Source organism: Prionailurus bengalensis, chromosome C2 (genome assembly GCF_016509475.1).
Source record: "Prionailurus bengalensis isolate Pbe53 chromosome C2, Fcat_Pben_1.1_paternal_pri, whole genome shotgun sequence".
Classification (NCBI taxonomy): domain Eukaryota; kingdom Metazoa; phylum Chordata; class Mammalia; order Carnivora; family Felidae; genus Prionailurus; species Prionailurus bengalensis.
In genome coordinates, this window is record NC_057350.1 from 127,438,891 (window position 1) to 127,464,588 (window position 25,698).

Below are 25,698 nucleotides of genomic sequence, written 5' to 3' on the forward strand. Positions count from 1 at the left end.
TGGGATTGAGCCCCGTGTCAGACTCCACAAACATAGAGCCTGCTTAAGATTCCCTCTCTCTCTCTCTCTCTCTCTCTCTCTCTCGCTCGCTCTCTCGCTCTTACTGTCTCTCTCTTTCTCCCTGTGCCCTCTTCTCCACTGTGCATGCATGTTCTCTCTCAAATATAAAAAAAAAAAAAAATTAGGTCTCGATCTAAACCATCAGTAATGTTAGTCTGCACATTGAGATTCAGAGTTAGGGTGTGGTGATGTGAAACTCTTATATTCTCTCTATTGCTTGAAATTAAAAAATATGTATCATATATTCTAATAAACATGCATACACATGTGTATACTAATTGGAATGTAGTAGTTATCTGTTGGTAATAGTCATCACCTTTTAAACTCACTGCAGTTGTCAGAATTAGAAAATAAGTTGTACCTTACTCTTCTATGAGTAACGTGTAGTGCTCAAGGATAAATTATTTTCACTAATGAGTCACATATTCTATGGTGGAACAAACCTGTTCCGGTAGTTGCTTAGTGATTGCAAGCATCAAAAGCACTAGTAGATTCTATCCACACAAGATAAATAGAAAACATAATATTTGCATTCTAGTGTCCTGACATGGAGATAGAAAATTCAGGTTTACCTTGAGATCTAAGTGGACTGTGGTGATTACTAGGTGTATGACTATGGACAAGATTATCATGTTTTCAGATCTTTCATTTATTTTTGTAATCGATACAGTTGTGTTTTCTTACAAGGTTTTTGTGCATGTTTATTCTTGATCATGTATAGAAACAAGCACACAGTACATATATGTAAACATAAACTATTTGGTGCATATTGAGGAAAAAGCAATATGACTTATTGTTGTTTTTTTTTTTTAATTTATTTATTTTGAGAGAGAGAGAGAGAGAGAGCCAGAACCTGTGCACATGTGACTGGGGGAGGGACAGAGATAAAGGGACAGAGACAGAATCTCAAGCAGGATCTATGCTATCATCGCAGACCAATATGGGGCTCGATCCCATGAATCAGGACATTTTGACCTGAGCCTAAAGCAAGAGTTGGATGCTCAACTCATTGAACCACCCAAGTATCCCTGATTAATTACTCTTTAGTAGAGATGAGTAAGATCAGCTAGATCAGGAATCAACTACTGCTAATTGTGCAGACACCTGCCTTTATGAATACTAAAGATACTATTTTCAGAAAGAGAGAGAGCGTGAGCAGGGGAGAGGGGTGGTGGGGGTGGAGAGAGAGGGAGAGAGAGAGAGAGAGAGAGAGAGAGGAGAGAGAGAGAAAGAGAAAGAGAATGAGAAAGAGAATGTATCTTAAGTAGGTTCCATTCTCAGCACAGAGCCTGATGTGGGACTCAATCTCACAACCCTGGGGTCATGACCTGAGCTGAAATCAAGAGTCGGATGCTTAACTGACTGAGTCACCCAGGTGCCCCTATTTATAATTTTATGTTTATTTTTAAAAAGTTTTTCAAAAACTTCGAGTATAATTAACATACATTGTTATATTAGTTTCAGGTGTAAAATATAATATTCACTGCTTTTGTGAATCCTTTGACTGACTTTTATAGACCTTATTTTTACTGCTTCCTACATTTCTTACTCTTGCTTACTCTTGCTTTAGGGTATTTCCTTTCCATTCAGAGAGTTTCTGGAAAACTCTTTAGTTCTCCTTTTATTTTGAATGATGGCCTTCCTGGATAGAATAATTCTTGGTTGCAGGTTTTTTTTTTTCTTTAGGCGTTCTTAATATATTTTGCCACTCCCTTCGGTCTTGCAAAGTTTCTACTGAAAAATCAGCAGATAGCCTTATGGGGTTTTCCTTTTATGTAACTGTTTTCTTTTGCTGCTTTTATAATTTTCTCTTCATCACTAGTTTTTACCATTTTAATTACTAGGTGTCTTGGTATGCACCTCTTTGGGTTTGTTTTGTTGGAGGCTCTCTGTGCCTCTTGGATGTGGATTTCTGTTTCCTTCCCCAGATTCAGGAAATTTTCAGGTATTATTTCTTCAAATAAATGTTATGCCCCCTTTTTTCTCTCTTCTTTTTCTGAGATCCCTAATGCAAATGTTATTATGCTCAATGGTGTCACTAAGTTCAAGTCTCTTTTCATGTATTATTACTATTATTATTTTTTGTCCTGTTCAGCTTCATTCCTTTTCATTACTCTGTCCTCCAGGTCGCTGATCCGTTCTTCTCCTTCTTCTAGTCTATTTATTCCCTTAGTATAGTCTTAATTCCAGTTATTGAGTTCTTCGTTTCTGATTGGTTCTTTTTCATATTTTCTATCTCCTTGTTAAAGCTCTCTCTGAGGTCTGCTAGTCTTTTCTAAAGTCCAGTGAGTATCTTTATGACTAGTACTTTAAATTCTTTCTCAGGCATATTTTTTCTGTTTGTTTAGATCTCTTGCTGTGATTTTGTCTTTTTTTTTTTTTTTTTTTGAGACACATTCCTCTTTTCTCTCACCTTTTCTAATGGTTCATGTCTGTTTCTGTGTTTTAGGAAAGGCAGCTACATCTCCTGTTGAAAGTAGTGGCCTTATGAAGAAGAGGTCCTGTAGTGCCGTACAGTGCCGTGTTCCCTGTTCACCTGAACCTTTCATTTCAGTGGTGTCTCGTTTGTGTGTTGTATTGCCTTACTTTTGTGGCTGAGCTGTATTTGCCTGCAGTTTGGTCATCTGTAGTGGCTCTCCTTGTCTTTTTATGTGCAGGTTTTGGTTTCTCTGTCATTAGTGGGCCTGTCTGGGGTGGCCTTGGGATTGAGTTGGGTCAGACTGGGCATTTGCCAGAGCTGCAGTGACAACGAACTGCAGGGCACTCTACCTTTGCTGTTCCCTGAGAAGCTTTCATCAGTGGGCAAGGCCTGCAGTCAGACCAGCTGTCTACCCCCTGCTCACTGCCAGGGTCTGAGTCATACTGGTGTGGGTCATTTTCTTCCCCTTTGCCCAGGGCAGGAGTCACTTTGAGGTGTTTCTGTCCCTATTGGGGTTGCTTGCACACTGCTATGCTTGTGATACTGCTTTGGATAGACTCCTGTGGAGGCTGGGTTGGAGGGGGTGGGTCCACAAGAGATCTTAGACTTGAAGGTGCTGTTAGTAAGCTAGAAGGAGAGTGTGTTTGCACTGGTTATGCAAGTGTCTATGTATCTAGGCTGAGTGATGGTGAGGGAAATGGTGTCTGCCAGCAGTTTTGTTCTTGGAGAAATCTCCCAAAGATCCATACCTCTCCAACAAATGCTTTGAGATTAGTAAACAAATCTCCCTCTCATACACCCAAGTCATTTTTCAACCTACTGTTTCTGTGTTATATGTCCACACGGCTGTTTGATGCTTTTTTTTTTTTTTTAAAGGGTGGGGACCTAGTATCTTATTGCCCTCTAGCCTTCCCAGTGCCAGCCTGATGATTTTTAAAGTTCCTGGTATTAATCCCTGGTGATTGTAACAACTTACAAAGTTGAGCCTCTCGGATTTTCAAAGCCAAACGTTATGTTGATTAGTCTTGCTAATGCAGGTCCCCTGTTCTGGGTGCCTGGTGTGCCTAGTGTGGTGTCCAATATCCTCTCTGTGCCTATAGCATCCCTTCCTTCCATGGACATTCCTGTGGGTCCATTTGGCTCCCAGTTAGTTCTTTGCCCTTCTTACCTTTTTGGATAAGGCCTCGTCTCTACATTTACCTATAGAGAGTCTGTTTTGACAGTCTTCAGGTAGTTTTCTGGGTTATATATGCTGATGTGGGTATTATTTGCATGTATCTAGAGGTTGAGGTGAGCTCTTCCTACTCCTCCATCTTTCCCAGAAGTCTCAGTTCTTTTTTCTGTGCACAGTTTTAAATACCAGGTCATCTTTGAAGATTTGCAAGTAGGGAGGTATCACGATACAAGAATGTTACTGGCATTATGTGTAGAATGTCCTGGACGAGGGAGATAGAAATAGATAAGTTGAGATTAACTCAGGGAGTGGTGATTATGGTAATAATCATGGAAAGAATTTGGAGAATTATTATATGGAAGGTAACATGATTGCCCTTGTTAGCTGATGGCACAAGAGGAAGATTGATACGATTCTAAGAATATAAGACAGGATAGTAGTGACCATAATAAATTTGCATACAACTTAAAGTACACTCCTGCATTAATTAAATCAGTTTGTTAATTATATTGCCATGAGCAGAGAGCTAGAGATAAGTTAGTGTTGGACTTAATTTTGTATGTGGTATTTGGTGAATTTGATAGGCATTCAAAGAAGCTGTTAACATGTGAAGTTAAAAATTTTCAATTGTAGATGATCAGGCCCATTGATAATATATTGAAGTTATTTGCATAGAAGCTATACATCAAGTGGATGAGATCTTCCAGAGAACGTGGTATGAAGGGAGGAGTGGTAGACATTACAGACTTGAGCTTTAACGAATCAATACAAAAAGGAAATGGAACTGAGAGCATTTGTTGAAGCAGATGAAGAAATAATAGGTTGTGTGTTGGACTCACTATTTGCTGTGTTCCCTTCATTGTGTTTGCAGTTTTTATACTGTTTGCAGTTTTTATACTGTTAGTAGTATAAATTCTAGCAAAGAAGTTGTTAATACTATTGCATTGGTATGCTGGAGCCATCTTGTATTGTCCTGGAGAGCTGAAAAGTAAATTTCCAGGAATTTTGTGACCCTACTAAAATAACAATGTCTTTATAAAAAGTTAAATTATATAAACTTAAAACTAAATAAATCATATTAAAAATAAAAATAAAGTAATAAATCCTCAAAACTCATCACTTCCTGATTATTTTATGTTACTGTTTTCTACGCTCTGGAAGTTTTTATTTACACCTATTGTATGTATGTGTGTATTTGTATACACCTATTTTATTTAGTGTGTACTACTGCTGTTTATTCTCAACTCTGTTGATATCACTTTGGCAGTTTGAAATTGGCTGTGGTAATATTTACATTATGAAAATCAGCAAACACTACACATCAGGGCTCAATTTATTGTTCTTTCATTTGTCTATAAACTTTATTAAGTTATGGAGATACTGTTAATAATGCAGATTAAATGGAAAGGTGTATCAGTTTATATCCATTACAATATGATAGAAAAAATAATTGAGGAAGTATCCTTCCACTATTTGAGAACTGTTACCTGATTCAGTAAAGACATTGTCCACAACACTGACCAGTGAGTGAAGTTCTAACAAATGTCTTTGTCATATCACCTGTATCCTATTCATTAAGTGAACAAAGATATCCGTGATTGTTCATATCGGGATCCTGTTTGTTCATCAGTTACAATCAAAGGTTAGCTATAGATACATCTGTGACAAAATTATTGTTTTATGTGAATCAATTAGTTGTATGGGATTTATAATATTATGTGGGTGCTTGGGTGTCTCAGTTGGTTGGGCATCCGATTCTTGATCTTGCTCAGGTCATGATGTCACAGTTTGTGAGTTCGAGCCACATGTTGAGCTTTGTGCTGACAGTGCGGAGCTTGCTTAGAATTCTGTCTCCTCTCTCTGCCCCTACCCCATTGGAGCTCTCTCTCCCTCTCTCTCAAAATAAATAAATAAACTTAAAAAAAACAAAAGAATATTGTGTATTTATTGTCAGTAAATTCTTTTTATAGAACCATTATTTCAGTAAAATTTCTAATCGTTTACGTGCATAATTTTTTTGAGGAGCCATTTGTTAAACTTTTACTAGCACGCTACTAACTATTCATGATTTTATAAAATAAAATTCCTCCCAAGACTTCTTTTTTCTATTGAATAATTCATCTTTCATAACTGAATTTTCATTTATATTTTGTATAGCAGCTGCCATTTCCACAATGATTTCCTCCTCTTTGTTTCCCTATCGATATGGGGATTCATGTCACTCAATATTATGTGATATTGGCAGGAAGGGTAATATTTTCCTTTTCCTAAAGATTTTTTCTGCAAACGGAAGAAAAACCCTTCTTATCAGCTGTATACCAGGAAGTAAGGAAAGTAGTGGAATAGAACTGCATTGTATATATGAATTAATTTTGTTCACTAAAATAATATATCACATTTTCTAGGGATTCAACTAATGAAACTACTGCCCATTCTGATGCTGGCAGCGAACTTGAAGAAACTGAGATCAAAGGAAAAAGAAAAAGGGGTCGTCCTGGTCGGCCTCCAGTATGTATTATGCTTGCCTTTGTTCTTGTAACGGTTACTGAGTAAAGGAGCTTGATATAAGCTTTCTGTTAATTCTAGTTCTGTTAATACATCTTTTAAAATTTCAGCAGCATATTAGAGATTCTTGAAAACTTTGCTTCATGAATTGGATTGACAATGATCTGAAAAAGGAATTTGATTTTAGTATCATTTCTGCTCTCCATGCTTCCCTTGTAAATAAATTGTGATCCATGTGAAGACGTGGAGAAGATGATTAGATTAACATGAAATGAGATGTAGTTAGTTATGACTTTCCTGCTTTTTAGATGCAACTCTGATTTGTTGTGAGCTCCTAAGTGTGCATTTTGGTAGTATTAGTTTGGGATTTGGACCCAGTCTCAGAATATATTCTTACTGATAAATGACTGAGAAGTTTAGAAGAACTCTGGGTGTCCTTACTTTGTGGGGGTATCTTTATGTATTGTGAGTACACTGGTTATTATTTAATTTAAGGTAACATAAGGTCTCAGAGATCGTAGTATCATTCACTGTGTCAGGGGTTAAGGTTTGTACTATTTCGCACTCAATTTTACAATCTGATTTGGTCTTCACAATTTTTTTTCTATTCATGAAAGTTTTTGTTATGGAAAATTTCACTCTCCTTTTGTGAGAGGCATACTACAATGAACTCTCCATATAACTATTACCCAGCTACAACAGCTATCAAGTCATGGCTAATCATGTTTTATCTCTCCATCCCTTATTTCCTTCCCATGTTATTTTCAAGGTCATGCAGACCTCATTGCATCTGTGAATATTTCAGAATATATCTCTAAAAGATAGGAGCTTCCTTTTTCTTTAAAAATTTTTTTATTGAAGTATAGTTGACATAGAATGTTTTTGGGTTTCTGGTGTACCACATAGTGATTTGACAATTCTATACATGATTCAGTGCTTACTACAGTAAATGTAATTACTACCTATCACTATACAGTGTACCTACAGCATTATTGACTGTATTCCCTATGCTGTATTTTCTATTATTGTGATTAGTTTATAACTGGAAGTTTGTACCTCTTAATCCCCTTTACCTATTTTGCTCACACACACCCCTTCCCCACCCTGCCAATCTTTCCCCTCTGGCAACCATTACTTTTATTCTCTGTATTTATGAGTCTCTTTCTGTCTTCTTTGTTTTGTTTTTTAGATTCCACATGTATGTGAAATCATAGGGTATTTGTCTTTCTCCATCTGATTTATTTTAGTTAGCATACTACCTTGTAGATCAGTCCATGTGGGATGGATGTTTATTCATTTGCTATACAGATAGAAAGATTTCAGTTTTTGTTATGGCTGAGTAATATTCCTGTGTGTGTGTGTGTCTCACCTTTATTCATCTTTCCATGGGCAATTGAGTTTTTTTTTCTAAATCTTAGCTATTAAAAAAAAATTTTTTTAATGTTTATTTTTGAGACAGAGACAGACAGAGCATGAACGGGGGAGGGTCAGAGAGAGAGGGAGACACAGAATCTGAAACAGGCTCCAGGCTCTGAGCTGTCAGCACAGAGCCCGATGAGGGGCTTGAACTCACGGACCGCGAGATTATGACCTGAGCCGAAGTCGGACGCTTAACCGACTGAGCCACCCAGGCTCCCCTAAATCTTAGCTATTATAAATAATGCTGCAATAAACATTGGGATGCATATATCTTTTTGAATTAGTGTTTTCATTTTCTTAGGGTAACTACCCAGTAGTGGAATTACCAGTAGTGGAATGTCATTTCGCATTTCTATTTTTGTTTAATTTTTTTTATGTTTATTCATTTTTGAAAGACAGAGGGAGACAGAGCACAAGTGAGGGGTGGGGGGCGGAGAGAGAGGGGGGACACAACCTGAAGCAGGCTCCAGGCTTTGAGCTGTCAGCACAGAGCCCAACGCAGGGCTCGAACTCATAAACTGCGAGATCATGACCTGAGCCTAAGTCGGAAGCTCAACTGACTAAGCCACCCAGGCGCCCCGGCATTGCTATTCTTAATTTTTTTTTTTAATAAATTTGTTTTAATGTGTATTTATTTTTGAGAGAGAGAGAAAGAGTGCAAGCAGGGGAGGGGTAGAGAGAGAGGGAGACACAGAATCTAAAGCAGCCTCCAGGCTCTGAGCTGTCAGCACAGAGCCTGATGCAGGGCTCGAACTTAAACTGTGAGATCATGACCTGAGCTGAAGTCGGACACTTAACCAACTGAGCCACCCAAGTGCCCCTATTTTTAATTTTTTTGAGGAACTTCCATACTGGTTTTCATAGTGGCTGTACCAAAAACATTCCCACTAACAGTGCATGAAAATTCCCTTTTTCCACATCCTTACTAGCACTTATTATTTCTTGGTTTTTCTTTTTGTTTTGTTCTGTTTGTTTGTTTTTAATATTAGATATACTGACTGGTGTGATGTGATACCTTATTGTGGTTTTGATTTGCATTGTCTTAACAATTATTAATGTTCAGCATCTTTTTTTTTTTTAAGTGTTTATTTATATTTGAGAGAGAGACAGAATGCGAGTTGGGGAGGAGCAGAGAGAGAGGGAAACTCAGAAACCGAAACAGGCTCCAGGCTCTGAACTGTCAGTACAGAGCCTGACACGGGGCTCAAACCCATGGACCCAGGAGATCATGACCAGAGTGAAATTGGATGCTTAACCGACTGACCCACCCAGGCGCGCCTATGTTTAGCATCTTTTCGTGTGTCTGTTGGTCATCTGTATGTCTTCTTAGGAAAAATGTTTATTTAGGTCTCTGCCCGGGGCATGATTAATTTTTTTTTTATTAAATGATAAGTATCATTATCATATCTCAAGATAACAATATTATATTAGCAGTACCAAATAATCAGTTTAAAGTTTATAATCATTTCATAAATATTATCATTTTTACTTATTTTTTTCTTTTTTAATGTTTATTTATTTTTGAAAGAGAGAACAGGAGACAGGCAGAGAGAAGAAGAGAGAGAGTATCTCAAGCAGGCTTCACAGTCAGCACAGAGCCCCATGCAGGGCTCAAACTCACAGAATGCGAGGTCTTGACCTGAGCCAAAACCAAGAGTCAGATGCTTAGCTGACTGAGCCACCCCGGCACCCCAATTTTTAAAGTACAGTTTGTTGGTTTGAATCATGATGCAGATAAGATCCACTTGTTGCAATTGATGATTATGTCAACCAATTATTGTATATATGTCCTTGTGACTTAAGACTTTTTTTTTTATGTTATTGCTGTTCTGTCCGTGTTTGCCTTAGTTTTTAATTTGCTTCAGTGAAACTCCATAACCTTTAATTTTTGAGCAAAGTCTTAAAAGAAAGGATGAAGGGATAACTTCTACCATTTTTCTCTATACTTGCTTTTGTCCTCCACTTTTATTTAGAGGGAAAAAATTGTGGAGGAAAAGACATACATTAAAATCACTCTTTATAATACTTCTTAATTCTGTTAGAATATTTGGTAGAATATTCCTTACAAAAGCATTTTGGGAAAAATGAAAGTTTTACACTTAGAAGCTGGAGACTATTCTAGTTCCCCTTACTACCAGTATATGATTTTTCTGAGGCTGTGGCAAGTTACATTGTTTTCACTAGGATTTCTGGGTTATAGGTGCAAATGGGAAATAAGACTAAATGTGATTGAAGGTAGGAGAATAAACTGTCTATATGGTTGCTTACTTGAATTTGTTCTCCTCCAATTGAAATTCTTTACTTCATAAGATTGTGCTTTAGTGCTGCCTTCTTCAAGAAAACCTTTTTTTTTTCTAAAAGAATTTCTCACCCCTTCAGCAGGCTATTGTGTTATTCTTTAGAACCTCTCTAATTTTGATATGTCAGTAACTGCATTCCTGTAATATTTTTGCTTTCCTTGTTGAAAAGGAGTATGCATATCCTAATTTAGCTGTTTTATGGGTAGAAGTATGATTTTTTACTAAAATTACTACCCCATAATCTAATAGGTAAATAGTATACGTTCATCCCATATTTATAAAATTGAAAAGGATTTTACCAGGGTAGGATGGTACATTCTAGAGACTTGTGTTAGTTAGACTTTCGTCCATATTTTCACACTTATTAATTCACATGGGCATCTATACTCCCACCTACCTCAACCCCATTTCTTTTTTTTTTTTTTTTTTTCATTTTTTTTTTTTCAACGTTTATTTATTTTTGGGACAGAGAGAGACAGAGCATGAACGGGGGAGGGGCAGAGAGAGAGGGAGACACAGAATCGGAAACAGGCTCCAGGCTCTGAGCCATCAGCCCAGAGCCTGATGCGGGGCTCGAACTCACGGACCGCGAGATCGTGACCTGGCTGAAGTCGGACGCTTAACCGACTGCGCCACCCAGGCGCCCCTCAACCCCATTTCTTAATGTTTGAAACAACGCAGCTTGCTGGATTTCTACTCTGGCTTTGCACTAAGCTGATGCTGTTTGTGTCATTTAACTGTAACATCAGTACTATGAAACTGTGTTATAAGTGATCTACAATGTAGAAAACAAAAATAGGAAGTGGTAGTTTGCCCAGGGTCACACATAGCATATAAATGGCAAAGCTAAGTTTTGAACTCACATCTTAAACTTCTGAAAGTCCTTATCTCAAGAATGCCAGGGGCACCTGGGTGACTTAGTTGAGTGTTGAACTCTTGATTTCAGCTTAGGTCTTAATCACAGTTTGTGAGATCAAGCCCAGTGTTGGGCTCTATGCTGACAGCATGGAGCCTGCTTGGGATTACCCCCCCCCCCCCCCCCCCCCCCCCCCCCCCCCCGCCAGCTTGTTTGTGTGCGCGCTTTCCCTCCCTCTCCCTCTCTCTCCCTCCCTTTTTCCCTCTCCCCCTCCAATAAACATTTTTTAAAAAAGAATGCTGAACTACCAAGCTGTTAATTTATATTGAGAGATCTGATTGTCAGTATGATCAGATTTGACACATTTGCTCCAGTACCTGTTACGAAGATTGCTTAAACATTTTCAGTCAGCTGGCTCCACTTTTGACAATTCAGAGTTTCAGTTGATACATGCTTTGTTTAGCCGTTTTAATACTGTTTATATTTGAGAAGACTTCATGATCTCTGGTTTTGTTTACTCAGCCATATGAAAACAAATAGTATAAGGACTTTCTGTTATAGGTAGTATTGTTTTCATTTCCAAATTCTTAGGGGGCATCTCATTATTGGTATTTCTTTTTGGTATACTATTATTTCAGAGACTTTTGTTTATTATTAAACAACTACTCTTATTTTGTAGTTGTCCTGATTGATGTTTGTTATTGTAGCTCTCTACCCAAATGATTAACAATCTCTAGCAAACATTGTGTCATGTTTATACTAACCCTATGATTGTATTAACAAATGCTAGACATTATTTGGTCTACACACACTACTCCCTTGGTGATCACATCCAATCTCATGACTTTAAGTACCATGTCTAAGTTTATGTCTCTCAGATTTATGTCTCCAGGCTGGACTTAGACTCCAAAGTTATCCACATGTTTGTTGATCATCTTCATTTAGATATTTAATGGGGCTCATCTCTTCTGTGAAACTTCCTCTGGTTATTTATCTGTTACTAGAAATTATCTGTCTCTTAATAGAACCCTTCTATCACTTAAACCACATTTTTGTGAAAAATATTTTTTTACATACTATATTTTACTATATTATATTACAGTTATTTGTGTTTCTGGTTTTCTTTTAATTATATGTCATTATCTTCCCTCTTATTTTTATTAGGGGCAATCTTTCTGAACTTCTTTATATTATTATCTAGGTTTGTCATGGGAAAATCACTCTGGGGATAATGAGGATAAAATAGATAGACCTTGGATAAGATCAAATGGATTTTTTATGTTCTTACTCCCTACCTCCTTTATAACCAATGGTAAAGGTTTCCTGGTGTGAGAATTGTGGTTTATTTCCCGTATTTATGGAGCTTAGTTCATACTACTTATATACTATATATGTATAATAATGTACATGTGTGTAACTCACACAAACATTTCTACACATATACAAGCTTACTTGTAATAGAATGTTATTTGTAATTGTAAAAGATCCAGAAGAAAGAAATGTTGATTGTCAGTGGGTTAATGGCTAAAAAAAATTTATGTACATCTGTGCAATGGAACACTGCAGCTTTTGAAAAGGAATTAAGATATTCTCTAGGACAGGAGCACCTAGGTGGCTCAGTCGATTAAGTGTCTGACTCTTGATTTCAGCTCAGGTCATGATCTCATGGTTTGTGGGATTAAGCGCCACATGAGGCTCTGTACTGACAGCATGGAGCCTGCTTGGGATTCCTTCCCTCCCTCCTTCCCTCCTTCCCTCCCTCCCTCCCTCCCTCCCTCCCTCCCTCTCTCCCTCTCTCTCTGCCCTTCATCCCCTCCCCCAAAATGAAAAACTTATGAAAAAAATATTTTCTAGGACATACTGTAGATTAAAAATTGTGAAAATAGAATGATGCAGAGCTGTGCATAAATAACTTAAAATATAATAGGTCTTTGGAAATACATATATGCATTTGGGTTTTTTCCAATTTTTTTTTTCTGGTGAAATACACCAGAAATGCCAATTTAACCATTTTAACATGTACCCTCAGTTGTATTAAATACGTTCATAATATTATACAGTCATCACCACCACCTCCAGAACTTTCTTCATTTTTTAAAACTGTAACTCTAATAAAATAAATAAGACATAGGGATGCAATGTATAGCATAGGAAATAGTAGTATTGTAAGAACTTTGTATAGTGACAGGTGATAGCTAGATTTATTGTAATGATTACTTTAAAAAAAATTTTGTTAAATGTTTATTTTTGAGAGAGGGAGAGACAGCACGTGAGCAGGGGAGGGGCAGAGAGAGAGGGAGACACAGAATCTTAAGCAGGCTCCAGGCTCTGATCTGTCAGCACAGAGCCTGACATGGGGCTCGAACTCACAAACTGCTAGATCATGACCTGAGCCAAAGTCGGATGCTTAACTGACTGAGCCACCCAGATGCCCCTTACTTTTTTTTTTTTTTTAAAGGTTTATTTATTTTTGAGAAAGAGACAGAGTCAGCTGGGGAGGGGCAGAGAGGGAGGGAGACACAAAATCCAAAGCAGGTTCCAGGTTCTGAGCTGTCAGCACAGAGCCTGATGTCGGGCTTGAACCCAGGATTGATGAGCTCATGACCTCAGCTGAAGTTGGACATTCAACCAACTAAGCCACCCAGGCGCCCAGATCACTTTGTATTATATATAAATATTGACTCACTTTGTAGTACACCTGAAACTAATATAATATTGCTACACTTCGGTGAAAACAAAAATGTAAATCTCTTTACCCATTAAACAGTAACTCCCTATTCCTGCTTTCCTTAGCCCCCCAGCAGTCACCATTTTACTTTTTGTTTCTGTGATTTTTTTACTAAATACGTCATATAAGTAGAATCATACAAATATTTGGCTTTTATGACTCGCTTCTTTCGTTTAGCATAATGTCCTTCAGGTTTATCCATGTTATAGATTATGCCAGAATTCCCTTCTTTTTTAAGGCTGAAAAATATTTCATTGTGTGTATATACCACATTTGCTTATCCATTCATGGCATCAAATGGACACTTGGGTTGTTTCCAAGCTTGAACTACTGTGAATGATGTTGCTTTGACAATGAGTGTACTAATAACTTTTTGAGTCCCCGCCTTCAGTTCTTTTTGGTATATATTTATTTGAGTTATTGGTCGATTATATGGTGATTCTATTTTTAATTTTTTGAGGAATTGATGTACTGTTTCCCACAATGGCCATACCATTTTACATTCCCATTAACAGTGCAAGAGTTCTAATTTCTCCACATCCCCTCTAAGAAGTTTTTTCTCTTTTTATCACTAGGTGTGAGGTTCCATTTCATTGTAGTTTTGATTTGCATTTCTCTAATGATTAGTGATATTGAGCATTTTTTCTTGTGTTTAATGGGCTTTGGATATCCTCTTTGGAGAAATGTCTATTAAAATTCTTTGCCAATTTTCAAATCAGGTTCCTTGTCTTGTTGAGTTTTAGTAGTTCTTTATATATTCTGGATATTAATCCATTATCAGATATATGATTTGCAAATATTTTCTCCCATTCTGTGGGTTGCCTTCTGCTCTTTACCCACTGGATGGTTTTGGCACCCTTGTCGAAAATTATTAAAACATATATGTGAGGGTTTGTTTCACATATATAGGCTATTCTATTCCACTGGTTTGTATGTTTGCTTTTATGCCAGCACCACACTGTTTTGATAGTGTAGCTTTGTAGTAAATTTTGAAATCAGGAAGTATGTATCTTCCAGTGTTTGTTTCTTTTTCAGAATTGGTCATTTGAGATCCTTTGAGATACTCTTTGAATTATAGAATGGGTTTTTCTGTTTCTGCAAAAAAGGTCATTAGGATTTTGGTAGAGATTGCATTAAATCTGTATGTTGGTTGCTTTAGGGAATATTGACATCTTAATATTAACTCTATAGAATGGGTTTCCATTTATTTATTCTTTAGTTTCACATGCAGTTTGTTCAGATGATGTCTAAGAAATGAATAGTATTGTTTGCCTCTTAGGAAAGTAGATGGTGGCTTGAGGGCAGGAGTGGGCATGTTTTCATTGTAAAAGTTTAATCACCTTTTAAATTTTGGGCCATGTGAATGTATTATTTAATGAGGAAAAATAACATTTCCCCCTTGCTCTCATCACACACACACACATGTGCCTACACATACGTGCACACACACACTTGTGTGCATACACAATACTGGGAAAATCCTATCACTCTAAAGAGTGAGCACAGAAACAAGACTTATTAGGAGGAGCCAAAATCTAGAGTCCAGGTAAAAAGAATGAATGTGTGAAATAATGCTGGATTTAGGCAACTTAAAATTTATCATTCTGTAAAGAGGGAGCTGATATGGTAGATGACTGAACAAGTAGTAAATGATAACTTTATTTGCCATGCTGAGGAGTTTGGGTTTTTTATTGATTGCTGGTTATGAGGGTGACTAAAGAGCAGAGAAATAAACAGGGAAGTGATGGGATTAGGTTTGTATTACAAGAATTAATGTGTTTATAGTATTAGAATACTGTGGAATTATTCAGCAGAAATAGAATATGAGCTGCATCTGCAACTTAACATTTTCTAGTGAGTTAGAAAAAAATGGGTAATGCAATTAATTTAATCAGTATAATATGTTATTTCATCATGTAATCAATATAGCATTATAAATGAGATTTCATATGTGATTTTTCATAAATCTTTACAATCTTGAGGATATTTTATACTTACTGCACATTTCATTTTTGACTAGTTATATTTCAAGTGCTCAATTTGCTACATGAGAGTAGTGGTTACCATGTTAGAGAGTACAAGTATACAGAATCAGAGTGTAGTTAGAAGACAGTATCTGTTCCAGTAATTGGAACAGAAAAATTTAATGTCAAGAATGATTAATTATTAAAAAGTCCTTAATCATTTGTCATTCTGGAGTTGCAAATTAAGACAACAATGAGACAACAACTTTATACCTATTATAATGGCTGAAATCCAAAAACCTGACAAAGGTACAAAGCTGTCAAGGTTACAAAGCATCAAGAACTCTCATTCGTTGCTGGTGGCAATGCAGAATGTTACAGCTACTTTGGAAAACAGTTTGGCAGTTTTTTACAGAGCTAAACGTGGTTTTATCATATGATTCAATAATCATGCTTCTAGATGCTTACATAACTCATTTGAAAATTATGTCTGCACAAAATCCTGCATGTGAATACATATAGCAGCTTTATTCCTAATTGTCAAGAAATGGTGACCAGGATGTCCATCATTGAGTAAATGGGTGACAGAATGTGTACATTCAGACAATGGAATATTATTTAGGAATTAAAAATTTAGCTATTTAGCCACTAAAAAACATTCATAAATGTTAAATGCATATTGTTAAAGGGAAAGATACCAGTCTGAAGAGGCTACATAATATATGATTTAATTATATGACTTTCTATAAAAGCCAAACCTATAGTTAGGTAAAAGAATTCATTGTTTGCCAAAGAGAAGTGGGAGAATTGAATGGGAGAAGCACAGGGATTTTTTAAGGTGGTGAAACGCTTCCCTGCGATACCATATTGTACATACATGGCACTATGCATTTGTTAAAACTCATTGAACTTTACAGAAAAAGTGAATTTTATGAATACAGATTTTAAAAAGTCACTTAGGAGTTTAAGTGGCTACCAGGATGGAATGTAGAATATGATAAAGCATTTTAATGCTGTTTGAAGTATTTGAAACAATGTCACTGAGGGAAGTTGGGCAGGAAGTTGCTGACTTAAGTAACTTTTGAAATGAATCTGTAAGACTAAAATCAAAGAAACTATATTGTATATATAAGCAATGTAATCTAGTTAATAAAATTGTTTCTGTTGGGGTATGATTTAACAGCTCTAATACTATTACATTTGTATACCAGTGGGCACCAGGTTTCTCACTGTTGAGGCAGGACCATATTGATTAGTAATGCAGAAGATGCGTACATATGGTAATGGATTAGAGGTGGACATACCAATATGAATTTATATTTAGCTTAACATAGATAATATATCATTACATACAGAGATATTTATAGTTATGTGTATGTCTGTGGAACATGTATTTCTTTGTCTGCTTAAGAGCCTAGAAGAAGGACACAGTATCAAGGAGCAAAACCTAGCCCAGATCTTCATCTCTAATGTCATTCTCCAGTAAAAGGAACCAGAGCTCCTTGGAATATTGGTTGGTTCTAAAATTGAGGAAGGGGATATACAAGATGAGCCTGCAGAATATTGTGCTGCCGGAAGGTAAACAGTAAGACACACATAGATGAGAATATGTGAAATGAATGCAGGAGCCATGAAAGATTTCCCAGTGGTCAGAGCTGAAACAGGCTGAGCAACAGAATAAAAGTGTTGAAGTATAAAGTATAAAATAAATTTTGATGAGTCCATTACTTTAAATAATTGAATAAATGAGTGAGAACAAAAATCCCATACTAAAAATTCCTAAGTAATTTGTGTAAATACTACCCTCCCCCCCCCCCAGAAGGTGGAGTATAACTCCCTGCCCCTTAAATGTGGGATGCACATACTGTCTTTCTTCCAAAGGTACATTGGAAAGAGGAGGGAAAGTAACTTTACAGTGGGGAAATCTAACAAATATCGCCTCAGTCAAATGATTAAGGTCAACATTTACAGTAAGAAATCATTATGGTAGTATATACCTTTGATATGAGGTCATAAAAATAACACTTTATCTCTTACATCTTCCTCTTAAAACCCTTAAGCCCAGTGTAGTGATGAGAAAAACATCAGACAAAACCTAGTTGAGGAACGTTGTTTAAACACCTGACCAGTAATCCTCAAAACTGTCAAAGTCACCATAAAACCAGGGAAAGCCTGTCAAAGCCAACAGGAGCTTAGGGAGACATGACATAAATGTAATACGGTATCCTGGATGCAATTCTGGAACATAAAAAGGTCATAAGGCAAAAACCTAAGAAAATCTGAACTAAGGACTTTTGTTAATCTATCAGTATTTGTTCACTGTCTGTATCAGATGTACCATACAAGTGGTAAGGAGGTAATAATAAGGGTAAGTGGATATGATGTATTTGTAAATGTTCTGTACTGTCTTCAGTTTTTTTTGTAAATCTAAAACTGTTCTAAAGTGATATACTTAAAAATAAATAGTAAATTTATTGTGTATTAATCCACACACAAAAATGGCTGTAAGACTGTTAACTAAGAGAAGTTAAAAGAGTACTATGAAGAATACAAGAATAGAAAGTGAAGGGAGCACATACTTTAAGTAGGGAGGGAAGTCTCTACATGCCATACTTTGTAGTGTTCCTCCAATGCCCTCTAGTTACAAAGCCAAACACTGCAGCAGATAAGAAAAATGTTTACAGGGTCCAGCTCCAGGATCACAATGTGGGACAAATAAGGGTAGATTTGGAGATGAGGGATAAATTGATAATTTGATAACTGAAACAGGCTATTGTGAGAATGAATTAAATCCCTCAAAAATGAGTATAAAGATTGAGAAAAAAGGTGTTAAATAGAGACCCAAGGTAACCCTAACAGGTAAGACAGATAGGGGGGGAAAAGATATCTGAAAGGAGAGGATGAAATCATGTGGCTTGTTGAAAGAGTTTCAAGACATGTCTGTTACATTTAGCAACACTATTTTCATTGGTAAGTTTGGTGAAGCAGCAACTGTGATGAGTTTATATATGAATGAAATTTATGGGAATGATATTAGTGACTGTGGCCAGTTATCTCAAATTACCCTTGGCTGAAAGGTGAGACATAGATAAGGTGGGTATAGCTGATGTTGACTTTTTTTTGAGAAATTGGGGGATGGGAGCATGGGATGGGGTGTGATGTTAATTGAAGAGTAAATTCTGTCAGGCAGGAATATTTGTTTAATTTATTGTTGAATTTCTAGTACCTAGAATAGTTATAAGTATGTTCACTATATATTTGTTACATGACTAGATAAGAAATATTTGAGGACCTCTGTAGAGAGAGAAGTTGAATATACAGTATTTCCAAGCAATGTTTTATTGAATAAAGTTTCTGAAGAAATAGGAAAGAATTGAAAGTATAAAGAGGGAGATGTCAAAAGAGGGCATGATTAAAATCTTCAGCATTGGCATTATTGTTGTGTAAAACACTAAATCTTTATAAATTTTCCTGTCTTATATAGCTTAAACTACCATTTGCACTTTAATTTACAGAAAACAAATTGTAAAGCTTCCTTTGGTCAGGAATTAAGTTTCTTATGTGTAGTAGTTCTTAGTACCTTTCACCGGTACTTTGCATAAAAGCAAAGTGTACCTGTATTTAATTGAATTTTTTCCTCATCTTTTATTCAGTCTACAAACAAGAAACCTCGAAAATCTCCAGGAGAGAAGAGTAGAATTGAAGCTACTGTTAGAGGAACAGGCCGTGGAAGAGCTAATGGGCACCCTCAACAGAATGGTGAAGGGGAGCCTGTCACACTATTTGAAGTGGTGAAATTGGGGAAAAGTGCAATGCAGGTAAATTTTAAGTATTTTTGTTTTATTTACAAAGCAATACAGTCAGTAATCTTTGTGGAACCTGTTAAGTGATGTTTTATATATTCCTGCTGATGGTATAATTAAGAAGTTTAAGTTTCTCTTTGTTTTACTTGTTTTGTAAACACTGTCAGAAAGGCATTTTGTTTAATGGTAAGACGCACTTTCGATTACAGTGTACTGAGTAAAATGACTTGCATATGATAGCTGCCTAAGAGAAGATTTATTGCTGTAGTCTATTTTTAGAATTTCACTTAATATAAGTAACATATGTGTATTGAACAATATTTAAAAGAAAAAAGGCTATAAAATAGAATTCCTATGTAGTGAACTAGGAATAACCACAATTAATAGTTCATGATTATTTTATGTGTGTATGTGATTTTATAACCTTCTTACTCTCTCCTCTCTCATTAACAAATATTAAGTATTCTGCAAAAGCTCTTATTTATTGACTTCTAACTAATTCATTATAAGGATAAACCTTATTTTACTATTCTTTTAGTACATCCTTACATTTTTTTTTACTGTTACAGAATTTATTCATTGTTCGTGTTTATGTCTTCAGATCTTTTTTCATTTTATTTATTTACTTAAAAAAATATTTTTAAGGTTTATTTTTGAGAGAGAGAGAGAGAGAGAGAGAGAGAGAGAGAGAGAGACAGAGTGCAAGCCAGGGGAGGGGCAGAGAGAGAGGGAGACACAGAATCTGAAGCAGGCTCCAGGCTCTGAGCTGTGAGCACAAAGCCCAATGTGGGACTCGAACTCATAAACTGAGACATCATGACCTGAGCCGAAGTCAGACGTTTACCCAGCTGAGCCACCCAGGAGCCCCTCTTTTTTTCATTTTAAAACACTAGAGGTAAAGTAATTTGGTGAAAGGGTGTTTCTTAACTGTGTGATAAATATCATATTACTCCCCCCAAAATTTTACTGGTGTATCTTTCACCAGAAGTGTGCCTAGCAACACTTAAATTTAGGAATTATTTGATAACATACGTGAAAATTGTAATCCAGAATAATTTGCATTTCTTTGATCACCAGTGATTGATAAAAGTTATATATTTTTATTCACTATTTGCTCATTTTTGATACTTCATTTTTAATTTCTTTAAAATTAGGTAATTTATGGGGGTGCCCGAGTGACTCAGTCGGTTTAGTGTCTGACTTTGGCTCAGGTCATAATCTCACGGTTCATGAGTTCGAGCCCTGTGTTGGGCTCTGTGCTCACAGCTCAGAGCCTGGAGCCTGCTTCAGATTCTGTGTCTCCCTCTCTCTCTGTTCCTCCCTAGCTCACACTCTCTCTCAAAAATAAACATTAAAATTTCTTTTTAAATTAGGTAATTTATGAAACAGATTTACTCTTACAACTTTTTATTTAGTATACTTTTTATTTTCTCCCTGTATATCCTTTTGCGTTAAGGGAGTTTAGTCTTTACTGCTTTTTATGTATGTTACCAGATTGATATGATCAGGAGTCTTGGAATTTGTGTGGGAAGGGAGGGAGGTGGAATAGTGTGATGATGCTAATGGTAAAAGAAACACTGAACTTCCAGTTATCTGAAGGAATGAACAAACTATAAGTTACATAAATAAGATTTAAAAATAATAGATGTTTTATTTTTGAGATCTGCCTTATGGCTTTCCACCTTTAGGTGGAAACACAAGTAGAAAAATGAAGGAAGTTTATTTTTATGTGTAAATTTAAACATTGCATTTCTGTACTTTGCTTTCATTTTTTTCACATAAAACTTTATTTTGCAAGATATTTGTATATATAAAGATACTTTTAATGTATATAGTATTAAAGGTCAATACCAGCTTTTTAAAAATATGAAAACATCTTTAATATTTAAATGTTTGTTTATTTTTGAGAGACAACGAGCACAAGCAGGGGGAGGGGCAGACAGAGAGAAGGAGACACAAAATCTGAAGCAGGTTCCAGGCTCTGAGCTGTCAGCACAGAGTGCAGTGCAGTACTGGAACCCACAGACCGTGAGATTATGACCTGAGCCGAAGTTGGATGCTTAACCGACTGAGCCAACCATGCGCCCCAAAATCCTTGAAATTTAATGTCAATAAAATCTGGCCTAGTATTTGAAACAAAACAGGAACTAAAACAAATTTTACATTTTTGTCCAGAGTTCTATATTTTTTATTCTTATTACTCTTCCCTAATGCTACTTCATACTAACAATCTTTGCTTAAATTCTTTTGAACCCACATTTTGTGAAAGGTAAAGATAAGTAGTTCAGACACTAATGCTTTCCATAATTTGGTTTTAACCCACCTTTTCAACTTTTTGTCTCTATTCTTCCTTGACCTCTGCCTCAAACATTTTTTACTTTGGTATAATTTTTTATTATTCATATTATATTTTTGTTTCCTAGCTATGTTCAAATTAATCTACAAACTTCTGTGATTTTTTATTTTTCATTCAGCATTCTATTGTGGGATTTTTTTTCCTCTGTGAATTTACTTTGTAATTTTTAATGTTTGTATGCTGTTTCTTAACATGGCTTGGCCATGATTTATTTAAACAGTTTTTATTTGGGTTGCTTTATTCTTAAAAAAGAAGTAAGGTATAAACTACACTACTAAAACTAATTTACTATCCATATAAACTAGAATAGTTTTATTCTATTAAAAATAGTACTTCTTTGAATCCTCCTATATCCTCCTGAAATCTACATGTGGGAGTGTTTTTGTAACAAATTCCTGAAAGTAGTTGCTGAATAAAGGGAATACATGTTTAAAAAATTGATAAGATTCTTTTGTTGAAAGTAGCACACTAATCTTGCTGTTTATTACCTCATTTCAAACAGAAAGTAATGATAGATAAAATTTTAAAAAAAGAATGCAGACATTAATGAGTTTAGAAACTAAATGTTTCTGTGCTTAAAGTAGAAGATAACATATAATGATAAATAGTATTGGGTTTAGTGTAGAGAAGCAGGTACTTGTAGCCAAGAGTTTGGTTCTTGTGTGTTAAAAGGAATAAAAATGTTTCATGAAACATAGAGGAATAGAGTCAGGCTAATTACATGAAGCCAGGGCCTAACATGAGTCTCTACACTTGCAAAGGAGTCTGAAGAAAGCCACTGATAACTGCCACATAAGCTAAAGCTTCTGTTTAGGGTGATCATATATCTCAGGATACCTTTCAAACCCCTAGTTTATGCTTATTGTCTATGTAGTTATTAATAGTAGAGACCTTTTTAATACTCAGGAGGGTCTTCATTTGGATAATAACTTGCTCTAAAACCTCATTAATGGGAAATCAAGGGCTAAAGAAAGGGAGAAGGCAGACAGTTCTTAAAACCAGGACCTGGATTGAAATGTCTGCTTCACTTACGGTGACTGGGTCTTTAAAAATTCACAATATTACCCTAGAGCAGGAAGTTCTAAGCCCACATTATATGATCTAGTTCTGCAGTGGAATGACCACAATGAGCAGAGGTGATCACAAAAACTTTAGATGGAGAGGGATGAATAGTAAAAGAAATAAATAAGTATATTTAAGATACTGGAGAGATGAAAGAAGAAATTGTATGTAACACAAAAAGGGGGTAAATTTAGTAAATTAGTTTTGCTGAAGGAAATGGATGCCATCAAATGTAGAATTCAGGAATTGACCTTCATTAGGCATTCATTTATAATGTAGCCCAGAGAAGTAAATAGGAAACAGCAGCTGTGAAGGGTTCCAGAATATGCCAGAGGAGGAAGTCAAAGGGAATAGAAAAGACATTGTTTTTTGAAGAGATAATTTTGGAAAAATTTCTTTGACATATTTCCTCAGATCTAGAGTTTGTTCTCAGAAGTGAGCAAGGTAAGTGAAAATAATTACATAGCTCTTAATAGTATAGTAAAACCGCAGAACAGGGAGGATTAAAAGAAAATCTTGAAATACTTCATCAAGGAATACTTGATCCTATTGTCTGACTCCAGTACATGTAATATTGAAATACAAAAAATAAATTCCCCTTCTAAATTATACTTACAAATGTAAAAAGGTACTTTTAAGTAATTCATGTGATAAAGAGGAAATATACAGAGTTGAGTGAATGTTAGTGAAAGTACTGCTAGTAAAAATAGTGGGACCAGCTAAAGTACTACTTAAATAAATATACTGTCTTAAATGTATTAATAATTAGCAAAAGCAGTAGAAACTAGAAGAAACAGCAAATCTAAAAGTACTTAGGAAGAAAGATAATTAAAGTAGAAATGGAAATTAAATAGAAAAAGTAGTAGAAAATTAAATAAAAATATTAACAATTTGAGGTCAATACATTTTTTTTTTTTTTAATTTTTTTTTTCAACGTTTATTTATTTTTGGGACAGAGAGAGACAGAGCATGAACGGGGGAGGGGCAGAGAGAGAGGGAGACACAGAATCGGAAACAGGCTCCAGGCTCTGAGCCGTCAGCCCAGAGCCTGACGCGGGGCTCGAACTCACGGACCGCGAGATCGTGACCTGGCTGAAGTCGGACGCTTAACCGACTGCGCCACCCAGGCGCCCCGAGGTCAATACATTTTTAAGACCTAGAGGTTTTATCTTACAAATGCAAGGATAGTTTAGTATTAGCAAATCTTTTACTATAATATACCAAATGGAAGTGGGAACCAAGCCTTATCTGAACTGATGCGAAATGTTTAGAAAAAGCATTTGATAAAATTTAGGTGATGCTTGTGATGAACAATAACTCTTGGTGAATTGGGAACAAGAGAGAAGTTCCTTATGTAGGTAAGGGAGATACAATATTATTTATATTCACAGAATACATAATTGTCTTTGTAGAAATTTTGGGATAAATGGTCTTTGTAGACCATTAGAACTAATGAAAGTGTTCATTGGGCACAATTCCTAGAGAGAAAATAAACATTAAAAAAAAATCAGCCTTCTGTATAGCAGTAATAATCAATTAGAACATGTGATAGGAAATAAGAGCCCATTCAAATAAAGTACTGAGGATGAGAGAATAAAATTTTGGCTGTAACAGTGTAAAACACTGTGTCACACTCATCAGATTGAGTAACATTAAAAGGATGGAAGATGCTAAGAGTCAGTAAGGCACTAGAGTGCCAACTGTTCTGAGTATAAATATGAAATAACCCCTTTGGAGAAAAATTTGGCAGTATTAAGAAAAGTTGAATGACCTATTCATTTTGCATTCATTTGGTAAATATATAAGGAGTACCTACACTGTGGAAGCCACTTTTTTTTCTTTCTTTTTTTTTTGAAGAAAAAAAATTACTTTGAAGAAAACCAATTCAATTCCTAGATGTAACCTCTAGAGAAATTTTGGTATATATAAAGGAGGCAAATGCAGAATTTTTATTGCTGTTTTGTTTGTAACAGCAAAAAATTTTAAAAAACACTAAATGTTTATGAAAAGGACAATTGATAAATAAAATGTGGTATATTGGAACACTTAAATTCTCTATAGTGATTGAACTAGAGTTCTAGGCACCATATGGATATATTTCAGAAATGCATTTTCTTTTTTTTTCTTTTTATTTTTTTAATACGAAATTTATTATCAAATTGGTTTCCATACAACACTCAGTGCTCATCCCAACAGGTGCCTTCCTCAATGCCCATCACCCATTTTCTCCTCCCTCCCTCCCACCCCCCATCAACCCTCAGTTTATATTATGGTTTGCCTCCTTCCCTCTCTGTAACTTTTTTTCCCCCCATCTCCTCCCCCATGGTCTTCTGTTAAGTTTCTCAGGATGCACATAAGAGTGAAAACATATGGTATCTCTCTTTCTCTGTATGACTTAGCATAACACTCTCCAGTTGCATCCATGTTGCTACAAAAGGCCATATTCCATTCTTTCTCATTGCCAAGTAGTATTCCCTTGTATATATAAACCACAACTTCTTTATCCATTCATCAGTTGATGGACATTTAGGCTCTTTCCATAATTTGGCTATTGTTGAAAGTGCTGCTATAAACATTGGGGTACAAGTGCTTCTATGCATCAGCACTCCTGTATCCCTTAGGTAAATTCCTAGCAGTGTTATTGCTGGGTCATAGGGTAGATCTATTTTGAATTTTTTGAGGAACCTCCACACTGTTTTCCAGAGCGGCTGCACCAGTTTGCATTCCCACCAACAGTGCAAGAGGGTTCCCGTTTCTCCACATCCTCTCCAGCATCTATAGTCTCCTGATTTGTTCATTTTAGCCACTCTGACTGGATGAGGTGGTATCTCAGTGTGGTTTTGATTTGTATTTCCCTGATGAGGAGTGACGTTGAGCATCTTTTCATGTGCCTGTTGGCCATCCGGATGTCTTCTTTAGAGAAGTGTCTATTCATGTGTTCTGCCCATTTCTTCACTGGATTATTTGTTTTTCAAGTGTGGAGTTCGGTGAGTTCTTTATAGATTTTGGATACTAGCCCTTTATCCGGTATGTCATTTACAGATATCTTTTC

General features: G+C 36.0%; 1 protein-coding gene and 1 long non-coding RNA gene across 3 annotated transcripts in view; both read left to right on the forward strand.

Moving 5' to 3' along the window:
- STAG1 (stromal antigen 1) overlaps positions 1-25,698 on the forward strand; it is a 410,827-nt gene that overhangs the window by 127,394 nt on the left and 257,735 nt on the right. The window contains exons 3-4 of one of the 2 annotated variants that reach the window (XM_043595334.1): positions 6,059-6,161; positions 19,079-19,243. In XM_043595334.1, the coding sequence (XP_043451269.1) occupies positions 6,059-6,161; positions 19,079-19,243 (268 nt within the window). Of the gene's footprint in view, positions 1-6,058; positions 6,162-16,728; positions 16,939-19,078; positions 19,244-25,698 lie in introns of those variants that run through there. The other variant, XM_043595335.1, reaches the window with a different exon arrangement.
- On the forward strand, positions 22,103-24,172 carry LOC122491960. The gene is made up of 2 exons (XR_006299493.1): positions 22,103-23,542; positions 23,784-24,172. It is a non-coding gene; the product is annotated as an uncharacterized LOC122491960 (long non-coding RNA).